Genomic DNA, 12,436 nt, shown 5'->3' with positions numbered 1-12,436 from the left:
ATGTTTCGTCAAATAATTTTAATCAAGCACGCAATATCACCCACGCTATTTTGACCGCAGCCTGCCAACCCACCTGCCAAAACGCTATCTGCCATGGATGGATGATAGCGGCTGCAGCAGCTTACATTGGCTAGAGGTGATATAACTCTACCTAAAGATGGCCGCCAGTGACCGCATTCGCGGAGCGGGCAAACGCGATCCAGCAATTGTCATTGAGATCAGTGGGATAGGCGCTCGCGCCTTCGTCTTGCTGTGGGGTACTAGAATACACCACAGTCTAGCCTTCGATCTGATAAAACCTACCGGACGGAGCGCGCGCAAGCCTGCAAGGACTCCTTCAACAATCAACCATCCATCTCACACGTGACATGTCACGCGCACCAATCGCCAGAGAAATCTGCGGTCACGCTGGGCCCAAAATCGTTTAAACTTTTTATGACTAGGCTTCATCAATATTGCAACAGTGGTGTGCTTCTAACCTCCTTGGTGTGCGGTGTGTGCACCGCTAAAACCAGTGGACCAACTACCCGGTCTAATAAGCGCACCGACCAAAAGTTCCACCATGAAGGCCTTGAGTCCACGAAGATCAGCTGAATTTATCGTTCAAAATGCGATGGACGTGACTGTTGATCCAGTGGGAATTTGCAATGTTGCGGACCATGTGAGTTGGGGTGGAAAGTGCGTTTATGAATCGTTCTTACTTCATAGTGGTAAACCGCTAAAACTGCGAACCAAAACCGTAGAATATCGGGGAAAGCTGCGACAATCTTTTATCGTTGGGGTGGCACTCAGTTGGTCGAACGTCATTTTAGCGAACGCCGACTTCTCATCGAAAGACCCTTTAGCGAATGGTCGGCCACCGCGAGGCGGCGTTTTCGGGTGGGCCACGTGGGTTAACATTTTTGTAACGTGCCGCCGCAGACTGCGCGCGGTGGAGCATTGCAGCGCGGGGGGTGGGTTAACGTGACCTCCGTATGAACCGTATGTAGGCGATTTGGCGAGCGACGAGACAAGCGATGGTGACCCGCTTCGCCGTCGCTCGGTACCCGCGCGACTAGGCAAACCGCATAAAAGCGACGGGAGCAAGCGACCAAGACGATGGGCGACGTTTTCTAGAAATCTAAAAACCGAGCGACGCGACGAATGACAGTGAGAAATCTCCGTGGCGCTTCTCGTCGCTCGCTAAATCGCTTACTTCGCATAAGCGTCGATTCGCTCAAAGGGCGCTGTTCGCTAAAACGTCATTCGCTCATGTGATATGAATGCCTAATCTGCCTTTGTTCGGTGTACCCGAAGACTAGGAGCGGCGAAAACAGTGGGATGAGAACTTGCATCGAGTGGACAAGACATTGGATGAAACCTCTGCTGCGTGCCAATTACATTTTGAACCTCAGTACATAAATAGAGGTTACGTGCACGTCATCAACGGTGAAGAGGTACGCACTCGGCGTGAAAAGCCAATGCTTCCGGCAGATGCAGTTCCTACGATTCTTCCTAATCTTCCCAGCTATCTGACAAAGAAAACACCGACACACATATGCACGTGATCGCAGAAGCGCTCGGGAAAGCTTGAGGAGGAGTCGACCGGAGCGCCATCCCTAAATTTAGACGTGAAACCACCTCAGCAAGTGGGTGCGGTGGGCCCACTACCCCATTCTAGGTCACTGTAGTGAGAGGTTGACCCGTTTGAATCATTTGTGGCCATATCTGTGCTCATTTCGTCTCCAGTTGGACGGGGAGAAATTCTGTAGATAAGCTTGTTGTGGCATCCACTTTGGTGCTCTTGGCAGTTAGGGGGAGCGCTGAGCATTAGGCCTAGCTTCAAGGCATCGAATTTCGGTTGTACATGGCGTATACCTCCTCAGACCTGGTCAAAAACATACCTACATGGTTGTCAAGTGATAGCATAGTATTGGTGGTGGACCCCTTGGAAAAGGCCAACATGTGCAGCGTGGAGCATTGCAAAACCCAGTGTCACTGCCCCCTGCAGCAGAAGACTCGGAGAACATGAGTGGAAAATGCTAGCTAATCTTGGGGTAATATCTCGGTCTACTTTGGCTCAGATGGGTTGTGTTCAGCCGGTGTAGCTCTAGGTGAAATCACAAACCAGTGGGAGATCTTGGAGCAAAAAAATATAAATTCAGGCCTCTGCTCCTCCCCTCTACAGTGGACATGTCTTTTCGAGTTTTGTTACGATGGCTTCGCTCTGCTCACACTGCCCTTCTAATATGCTTTGTCTCCAAGTGTGATGCTGTTCGTCTTTTGTCTCACCAGTAACTTGTTTCGGTACTTGAGTTCATCGAAAAAGTCACATGCATTTTTGGCTGTACGAAGCCAAAGTCTCAAAGATCTTTCAATGACTTTTGTACCCTTTGGCTGGCATAAGTAACCACGTGACGCAAGATTGCCATCGTCTCATGAGCGAAAGCAGATGTCTCGAGTCAAAACAAGCATGGAAGGGAGGCATGGCATAAAGTAAAAAATTTCAAGGAAGGTGGTGTGTGAAAATTGTAGAAAGAACTGACCAGGAATTAGAATGCTTTGATAGAGCTCAAGTGTCTATTTGCTCTCATAACTATGCACAACAAATCAGCATAAAATCAAATAGTGGTAGCGAGAAAGAAAAGTTTGCAGGCAAGCTGGTTAAAAACTACCTTTTCATTCTAAAAATAAAAAAAAAAAGGTTAATTTTTTTTTTTTTTTAGTTGGAACTGTTTATTAGCTTTTTTTTGACGACTTTTGCCTACGGGCAACAAACATAATATTGTTGAATAGTTTGTTTTATCACTTTTTTTGTCTAGTAGTCTGGCAACAGCCTTGAAGATAGAAACTACAGTGCGATCTATTGAAAAGGTACACAAATAGTTGACGAGGAAAAAGATGGCGTGCAATACGCAGCGACTGAGAAAAGCGAAAAAAGTGTTTTTCTCTTGCCACTAATGTTTTGCGATAGGTTTACTTGAGGCTATCACATGCATTGCTATTATGGACATTTTATAATGATCCACAGAGGTTACGCGAGGGAGCCACCTTTGACTTATTTTATGCCTGGTGTTGCCCACAAGCAACAAAGCTATAACTTGCAAGTTTACCTTAGGGATTTTTTATTCATTTTAGCTCTGATCTTTCATTTGATCTTGTTAAACATTAATATCTTAATAAATAAATGTTTTTAAGCAAAATCACTTGCAGTATCTCAAACAAAACCCTGTATTTCTTGAAAAGAATATCGTGATCGAGCTGGGCCTGCAGCCGGCCTTCGAGATGTGATGTAGGCAAGTTTGCTTTCCTCCTTGCCTTCAGGCCTTGTATTTCGTATCCTGCGCGTAAGCCTTCGCGTACCGACATGCATGAAGCTCGCAATTCAATATTTTGTGGTTTTTGCCTTTAAGTGTTGTTTTCATGCATTATTCTATGAAATACCGTCATGTACAGCATATACATACGTTATAGTTGCTACGACGAGATAATTGCAGCCCGAATTTTCGGTTCAGTAGCTTTCTAAAGGGCATCTGCAAAGGAAAAAAAAATTTTTATTTTTAAACGGCCTGTACGGGTAAAGGACACTATAAAATAAATTTACAACAAGCAAAAAAAAATTTAGAGCTATATTTATGTTGCAAAACGAATTTGTAGTTGGTGCTCGCTGGAGCTGCCACTGGTCATGTGGTAGACCTGTGCGCCGCCGCCGCTGCCAAGTTAAGCAGGGACACATGAGCAACGAAAACGGGCGCCATGTGGCAGTATCATAGCGACCGGTGCTGATGTCCTTACGTCACTTCTGTGTAGGGTGACCACCTTCCTGCTAGCGAAATGCGGGACACGTTGACGCCGGGAGGAGGGGGGGGGAGGAGGAGACGAACATGTGCAGTGCCAACTGTAAAAATTAAGTTAGTGCGCAGTCGAGCTGGGGGAAGCAGGAAGCATATTTTTCCCTCCTTGTGCCCCAGTCTCAGGTTTTTTTTACCTGAGGCTGGGGCAGAAGGAGGGAAAATAGAATCATAGAAAATATATATTTGAGGAAATTTATCAACAGACCTCGCGAAATGTGGCTCTGCTTGCACATTTAAAATTGTCTTTTCTCAAAGCATATTATACAGCTGATAATTGTATTGCGGCAATTTCGCTCAAATAATTTTCACTCCCAGTGATATATTTTTAGTTTTAATGGCACATATGTTAGCAAATGTGCCTAAGTTAAAAACATAAAATCGACTGCAGCAGAGCTCAATGCATCAGAAGGAAAGAAGAAACAGTAAATCTTTTATGGCTTCTAGTTTCCTGTTGATTCTTTATTTTACCAACATGCTCCAACAGAAATTTTGAGTCTTGTTGTGACCATAGCGGCCACACTTCCGCAGGCTCCCGCAGGTGCCAACTACAAATTGCTTTCGCGCCGTAAATATAGCTCTAAAAAAATTTTTTTCCTTCGTTGTAAATTTGTTTTATGACATCCTTTTTCCATCTAGGCTGCTTAAAACAAAATTAATTTTTCCTTTACATATATCCTTTAAGCAAATTTTCAAAATGCAGAATTTAGAGTTCCTGGTATTCTACGGCCTCGGCAGCCTTTGCCCCATTAAAACCAAGGGAATCCATCATTAACCATAACATAGAATCTTATGTATGATGTTTTTTGGGGCTTCTGGTCTTGATCATTTATTTTTGGTAGGATTGGTAAGGTATAACACTGTACAGAGGCTATAATGACGCATGAAGTGAGCTATAAAAGCACGTAGAGACCTTAGGCAGACAAGAGTGCTCCAGAATCGAATGTGTGAAGCCTTTCTGATTGCATGTCCTCAGAAAGGACAGGTCTAATGTCGGTGTTCATATCAAACTACATAGTGCTTGCATAAAAATTCTAGGAATCGACAGGGATCAATACTAGCTTAATGCCAATTGGATTATCAGTGGCTTTTGGTGGCCATCTGCTTCACCAGTCTGCAAGTCGAATATTTGGAATGCATTTATTAGTGTTTTCTTGCGGAATACCTGAACTGCAACACCTATTTAGAGCGTGTACATGGTCTGTGCTTTCCCTCATTCTCGAAGCAAGAAAAGATTTATGCAATGGGTTTTAGTTGGGCTAGTTGCTTTATTGCTTTCGTCGTTAATGTGGACAGTTTGAACAGTTTAGATGAATACACAAAGCTAAGCGTTGTGACAGTGTTTTCGTCTAGACCTTAACTTGGTGTATTTGTCGAAATCGTCCAAGCTGGCTTCATTACCTGAAACCAAATCAGTGTTTTCTGCTTTGCCCTGGCTTGTAGAAGGATCTCTGCCATAAAAGTCTTCCAGATTGCAGTCAACTGAAGGAACAAAAAACCCTGGCGGGCCAACTTGTGTTCCCAGGTTCAGGATTGCTTCAGCCAGGGCACAGTTAGCAAGGACTCCTGGCGGAAGCACCCACTGCACCCCAAGGCACTAGACAACTCAACCGTCCAATGGATATTTTTCGTGGATGCACTCAATTTCTGCTTCTGGTCGCAGAATAGTGAAGAAAAATGTGAGATTGAGTTTGATGGCAGGCGACATACCGGCTACTGGTCACTCTGCGCTGCCGTCAATCGAGCGATCCAGGCAAGTTGAGCCCATTCCACTTTAGAACAGATGACTTGGACACTGGCTCGGACTTGAAACTGCAAATCAGCTGATAGTACCTTGTGCACACAAGTACCTGTTGTATTCTTTGTAATCTTTTCACAACCTCCTCTAAATGAAGCCACCCACATGGCCAGCTGCAGTCCCAGTTACGACTGGTTCACACACTTGTGTACCAGTGAGTTGTGATCTCTTACAATGTATAAAGAAAGGATTGATTGCACTGCTACCCGATAGATGGCGCCAGTGTTTGTCAGATATGGGAGATTTCCGCATTTTGATTGCACCACGGGTTGACGTGGCAGGAAGGCATCCCGCTTCTTGATGCACAGTTTTGCCGGGACATTTCGCACGAGCAAGTGGAGCACATATTCCGGTCTTGCACGCCAGTTCCGTTTCCCCTCCTTGAAGAACGCCACCGGATACTGAGGGAGTGTGGTCAGGTCCTGTGCACTGTGAGTTGACCTCTTGGACACTTATTCCAAGTCTATCGATTACTTTGTCTTAACCGTTTTGTGTCTTGGTAACCGGTTCTTAGGACAGGGTGCAAGGAGGTCTAGGGCCAGCCACAGTGCTTGAGACTCTGTGCTTCTCCTTGCCCAGAGTTATGGCGGAGAATTTGCTAACTGCATCTTGAGGAGCAACCGGAGCTGCCAGAGGCTCTTGGACGAGCTTGTCACCAACGTACCATCCTTCCGTGACGAGGGAATTTTTAATGGTGTACCAGGTGGGTACCTTCTCCACTTGCTGCCATTCCTCCTCACAAGGGAACAACTCCCAGGAATTAGTGGACCCAAGCGGGACTTTGGTTGTCTGGTGTGGTGATAATCCTTGGTACCAGGATTCCGACAGACCCACCTGGAGACTCCTTCAAAGTGGGGAAAGCCTCCTAGTGCTGCTAGCACCATTCTTTTTTCTCCACTGGTCTTCAGAAACATATGGGAATCAGCGTTCTTCAATCTCGGGTCTAGTGCGAGAAGTAAACACCGTCTCTTTTGTTGACGGCATGCTTCTGGGAGTTTCAATTTCAGCTTGGTTCCTTCGATTATTTCCGCATTTGAAAAGGTAGCAAAAGTGCCTGGGCTTTTTTTCCAGTCTTGGGGATTTTGTCATGTTCAATGTACACCAGCTTGTCTCTGCAATTACATTCAATTGTTTTGCGGAAGTTAGTCGAGGAGTCTGCTTGAACACAGCAGGACAAAGCGCTCTTTTGCAAAGAAAATGTATGTAAAATTAGTAAAGGATGTGCACATCTTATCCGAGGAGTAAGGGAAAAAAAGTGGGATGGATGACATCCAATTCCAAGGAGTTTTGTCCGTCGCCCTTTTTTTCCCCCTGCTCCTGAGATAATATGTCTCTCGAACTAGCTCACCTGTACTCTTGTTTTAGTTTCAAGGATTTCAGGATCTGTAGATGTCACAGATGGTCACTGGAGTAGTGGCATTTTGTGAGCCGGATTACTTGACTCTTTTCAAATGCTAAAACATCCTGAGGCTTCAGATCATTTGTATTCTGCCAGCTAGCTCCTGCAGGCAGCCTCCAGAACCAGCGCTAGTTTTGGAGCTCTACACGAAAGCAATTAAATCTAAATGTGTCCTCATGACTACCCAAACCCCCCCCCCCCCCCCCCCCCCAAAAAAAAAAAAAGAAGAAATGTTGAAAGAAGCAAAAGTAAGCTTTCTCAGCAGCATGGGATGACAAAACTAGACAAGGGTAGAAGCCAACGAGGAGACAACATAGATAGCCGAGTCTGGGTGATGCATTAAACCTGAGCCTCACAATTCAGGTCGCACTTGGGCATGGTCAATGTGTCGACAGATATTGGGATTGACCTTTGTGGTCAGTCAGTTCTGTGACACAAATTGCTGTACTTTGAGACGTGCATGGTGCAGTATGCGTTGCGACCATTGCCAACCCGAGTGCATTGATGGCACCAATGGGCAATAAAACACACGGCTGCTTGTTCTGTCCACAAGCCAGAGGAAAGTGCTACTCAATTTTCTTCCGTGTGTTTCGTAGCAGTGAGCTCCTGGAGCAAAAACTAAAGTGTATGTCGTAAACTATTATCAACTGCTGGGTTTAAAGGTGTATGGCAACAAAATCTTAGCACCAATAGACCAATCTGAGCAACCAGTTTAACTACGTTGCCGCAATGCATTGAGGGAAGTGTATGTGCGGCAACCTCGCTGGAGCTCTGCGCATGCACGAGATGGCACGAGCTCTCTCGTGCACTGCCCTTTTCCTCCTGGGAGTTATGGCAGTGTCATGCATAAGCTGAATGCTTAGTGACATCAGTCTATGGAAATGTTTGAATGGCGACTAGGGAGCACAAGAGAGACACCAATTGTTTTTTTCCTAAAGACAGGAAAGCTGTATTTAAGATGAATCAAAGGATTAGCGAATTGCACCTGGTGGATGTTCTCCAAGCTTCTTGGAGCGGGACCTCCTCTCCCGCTCCTGAGAACTCCTGCGGCTGGGAGAAAGGAGGACGGGGAGAGGCCAAGGGGGGGAGCTCAAGGAAGTTTTCAGATGCCGGGGAATCACTTCTTCACCTCGCGTCACCCAGCCTGGGCCTCGTGTATCTCAAACGGCCAGAATGCGTTGCCACCACCTAGTTGCAAAGCTCGTAGCCATGCCAGCCTTGCTGTAGCCTTGGCCGTGTTGAAAATCCCGTGATGTATCACGCTCTCCGATGGCTGCTCTCCGAGTGCTTGCCCCAGAGTGGGCCGTCTAGAAATAAAAATTAGTTATCTGTTCAAAATATGAATGTGTAATTGTTATTTGGAGATATTGCTAATTGTGTTTAACTTACTTCTGAACTTGATAGGTAGATTCAAATTTTAATTTCTGTATCCCTTTAAAGGGACACTGACAGGGTATTTATGCTTGCCAAGGTTTTTATTTGTTCGTGACATACGAGAGCCCAACTACGCAGAAGACAATTTGCGGCTCAAAATTTGTTTTCTTTCCGCCTGAAAACCGCCAATCGAGAACTGACTGATTTGAATCGCGCTTACTCTCTTCTTTGTGGTCACATGCCGTTTTCTATGGTCTAGACACAACCACCAAGAATAATCAAAGTTGCGGGTCATCGAAGGCACACAGTCAATGCTAAAAATAGGCGAAAAATATGATATTCACTTTTTCCTGGTTCTAAAAGACTGCAAATATGTTGATTGAAAAAAAAAGAAAAAAGTTGCATAGCCACGTGATTTTAGTAACTTTCTCCCCCTCCTATTTCCCCTTCTTCCCCAATCCAGTTTCAATTTCGAGCAATTGCATTTTTTTTTTTCAATTTTTTAAAAATATTTGTGACACCTTAGTAAAATATTGATTGGGTAGTCTTCTGGCACCATAATGGATCGCCTGGCAAAAAATGAAAACATTTCTTGAGGGGTAAGTAAAAAAAAGCATTTAGTGCAAGCAAGACGGTCTCATTCATTTAATAATTAGGAAGTTTCCTTTTTCCAGCCTACCACTGGCCCTTGGATATAGGGATTTTGCAATAAGCACTTTGCGTGGGCATTACGGAAGTTCCATTGCCTTTTAAGAAAGGCCTGGATGAAATTTAATTATGATAAAACAGCTGCCATGTCAATTTTATGTAAAAAGAACCCGATTCATTTTAATTATACACTAGACCGGTAACATGTCAAGCATGTGGAACAATACAAGTATTTAGGCCTTCTGTTCAATAATAAACTAAACTGGAATCAACATCTAGAAACTACAGTAACCAAAGCAAGAGGCACATTGTTTGCATTAAGAAGAAGATTAAAATTTGTGGGTTCGAACACTAAACTTATTGCATATAAGAGTTTGCTGAAACCTATATTGGAATATGCAAACTCGGTGTGGTGCCTTGTCACGAAAGATGGCATTAATAAACTAGAAAGGCTCCAAAAGCTTGCTGCTCTGTTTATTTTTAATAACTACAGCACCGAGTCATCAGCCACGGAGCTACCGTAGAATACCAATCATCTGCCTATTCAGAAATTTGTGAGATCTGAGAAAATGCGCAGAGTACATTTATATGTAAATTGATAACTGGATAAGGTGCCCGTTTCCAGTTTTTTTTGCTATTATCTCCAAATTTTGAGTAAGCATTTGCCCGGTATTTTACGGTAATGGAAATAGCGGGGCTGCATACTGCATTAGGAATGAGAGAAAAGATTTAATATATTACAAATTGGCTATGATATTCTAAATGGCCCTCTTTAAGGAGAAAGTTCCAACTACAGTATGAACTCGTTGCAACATACCTGTTTACAAGAAAGACATTTGGATAGAACATATACTGCTTTTTGTGCAGTTTTAGTTCTGTGCCATTGGTTCCACTTTGTATCTGCATACAGCATACTCCTTTGACAACAGACTGAAATCTTGGTCGCTATCAAGGTCTGTTATAAGCAATTTAGACTGTATTTAAAATTCTCATCAACAGCTTAACTTAACTATTCCAGGGCAAGGACACAGTACAGGTGAAAAAAAGGAACTGTTTTTGATATTCTTTCTTTCCTCGGACAATTCACGATTGGAATGAACTCTCTAACGATATTGTGATTTTACCTACTTTTGATCAGTTTGTTACGGCAGTTGACTTGCATTTTTTTAGATTGTTGTTTGGTTTGACTAGCGTTTTGTTATATTTATGTTGCAACCACTCCTACTATGGCTCCTTGATTTGAGCCAGTAGTATTCTAAATAAATAAAAGATGAGTGGCTACATTTGGAATTTTGTTGGGTGGGGGCTCTTTGCCCCCCCCCCCCCCCCCCCTTGCATAAAATGTTGGTTGCACAGTTGACATTTCATCCGCACACTACCAAGAGCAGCGGGCACCCAGAGCTGACGAGAGGAGACCCCTGCATATTTGCTCTAGGGCATTCTCTTTTAGGCACTCTAAATTATGCTTATGCCGCACTTTAGTCTGAATTGTCCATTTAGGACGAACCATTGGCAAGGATGAGGGAAACAAGTTGTATGGTTGATTGCAGTTTCCTTCTACAAGCGGGCCCAGATCCTTGTGGCGGACATCTGGGCTTGCTTTGGCGGACAGGGGCTCGGGGAGTTTGAAGACATTGGAACGCTGACTGCGTTTGCGGATTACCGGGTGCCGCAAGTCCTAGCCCATTTTGGGGCACTGCGCTACTCGGAACGGCTCTCGAGCCTGCTCCAAAGCGGTAAGTCGTCCTCCACCACTCCAGACACTGGGAGAAGTCTCGTTGGCCCAGAGCCTGTAGCCACTAGGAAACGGGTCACATAGAAACGGGCTGTGTTGTGCCTCTCTTCCGCTCTTTAGGATTTGTTGAAGAACGCGTGGGAAGCTTGGTGTTTGTGGACCAATGAAGCACCCCGAGAGATTTTCCCCATTGAATACATATTTGTTTTCCCTTTTTGTAACCCCCCCCAGGTGTCCTATTGCAAAATGGGGATAAGGAGGAAATGGAAATACGAGGTGCGACCATTCATGCTTGTGAGGTAAGTGTTATTCTAATTGTTCAGCAGATAAAAGCGCCAGCTCAATAATGTATGTTCTCCGAGTGTTTCTGAGCGAGTAGGTTGTGAATTGGCAGCAGAAGATAAAAGCATTAAACTAGCACCTGCAGAGCAGAGTGGAAGAACTGTACTGACGAGGTGCTTTGCTGCAACTACAGCTTCATAAACAATGGCAGCTAGACCATAGCAAATGTTGGGGCTCACTCTGCCTAGCTGTCTCTTTTACCAGAGATGTTCTTTCTGAGAGGCTCTTTGATGGTGATTTTGGCAAAGGCTGGAACAAGACCTGCAGCTGTACTTTCAGCTTGTCTGCGAGGAACTGAAGCGGCGGTTGCAGGGCGATGCAGCACTTGGCGAGATCAACTCAATTCTGGTGGACTTCTGCCTTTGGGACTACCGGCGCAAACGGGCAGCAGACTTGGACCATGTGCCTTTCCACCGCGTGCGCTCCTGCTACTACTAAGTGAAACATCTGGAAGGAACCTGAAGACGGCTGCTTGAAACATGTGGGATTCAAGAGGTACAGATGACCAGTTGTAATCTCCCTCGGTTGGAACGAGTCTAATGTCCAAAAGTGTAAGAGAAAGTTATAATTTCTTCCATAGTTCAGTCGACCAAATGATCGGTCCTAGTAGCTGACAGCATGGGAGAATCGCACTCGTCGTCTGTTCCCTTTTGCCGATGCAACATTAAATTGATCTGTTTTGTACCAAACAGGTGTCATCTATCTGAGACCAAAGTTAGAAATAATAAAGACACTGGAGCTGTCCTTACAAAGTAGGTATGGGTGTTGACTCTTTTGGCTAATGGCTTTTTTTGATAACCAAAAGGCAGGATATAGGTTGTGCCATTCTACAGAAGCATCCTCAGATCAAACCCTTGTTCTGGCCATTGTCTCCTAATGATGCTCAAATTTCTTTCTTGGCTCTCACTGAGATGCTTGGTCTTGATTTAAAAATTTCTCAAAAATACCCTTCGAGGGCAGTGGACCTTCGACGCCAATGTTTGGCACCCTCAGCAAACTGGGAAATGTGTTGGACGTGGGCGTTGAGCTGTAGGTGAGGAGGGCCACATCCACATCCTCGCCCAACTGCCTTGCAGAGGGTGTCCTTGATCGTCTTGATTGCTCGCTCTGCTTGCCCATGAGGCCAAGGGTAGTGGGGCGATGATGTCCAGTGTATCATGGGCCATGAGGCGTTCAAGTCTGCAAATTCCTTTCGACGCACTCTGACAGGTAGAGTGCAGAAAATTATAGGAAGATCCGTTGGTGGATTTGATTCTTAAGGAATCCATTAGCATGACCCTTGGAAGCGTCGCACATGTCTCCTTTGTGAC

General features: G+C 44.8%; 1 protein-coding gene across 1 annotated transcript; it reads left to right on the top strand.

Annotated features, from left to right (window-relative positions):
• Window positions 1–272: 272 nt before the first annotated feature.
• Window positions 273–11,883, top strand: LOC8023965 (queuosine salvage protein). The gene is made up of 7 exons (XM_029977120.4): window positions 273–661; window positions 5,356–5,583; window positions 5,910–6,059; window positions 6,208–6,331; window positions 10,600–10,785; window positions 11,016–11,083; window positions 11,406–11,883. Exons 1-7 carry the CDS (start codon window positions 563–565, stop codon window positions 11,562–11,564), a joined length of 1,014 nt encoding a protein of 337 aa, XP_029832980.1. The 5' UTR covers window positions 273–562; the 3' UTR covers window positions 11,565–11,883.
• The last annotated feature ends 553 nt before the right edge of the window (window positions 11,884–12,436 follow it).

The sequence above is a fragment of the Ixodes scapularis genome, unplaced genomic scaffold (assembly GCF_016920785.2).
Source record: "Ixodes scapularis isolate PalLabHiFi unplaced genomic scaffold, ASM1692078v2 PGA_scaffold9__187_contigs__length_104089568, whole genome shotgun sequence".
NCBI lineage: Eukaryota > Metazoa > Arthropoda > Arachnida > Ixodida > Ixodidae > Ixodes > Ixodes scapularis.
This window is presented reverse-complemented; position numbering and strand designations above follow the sequence as displayed.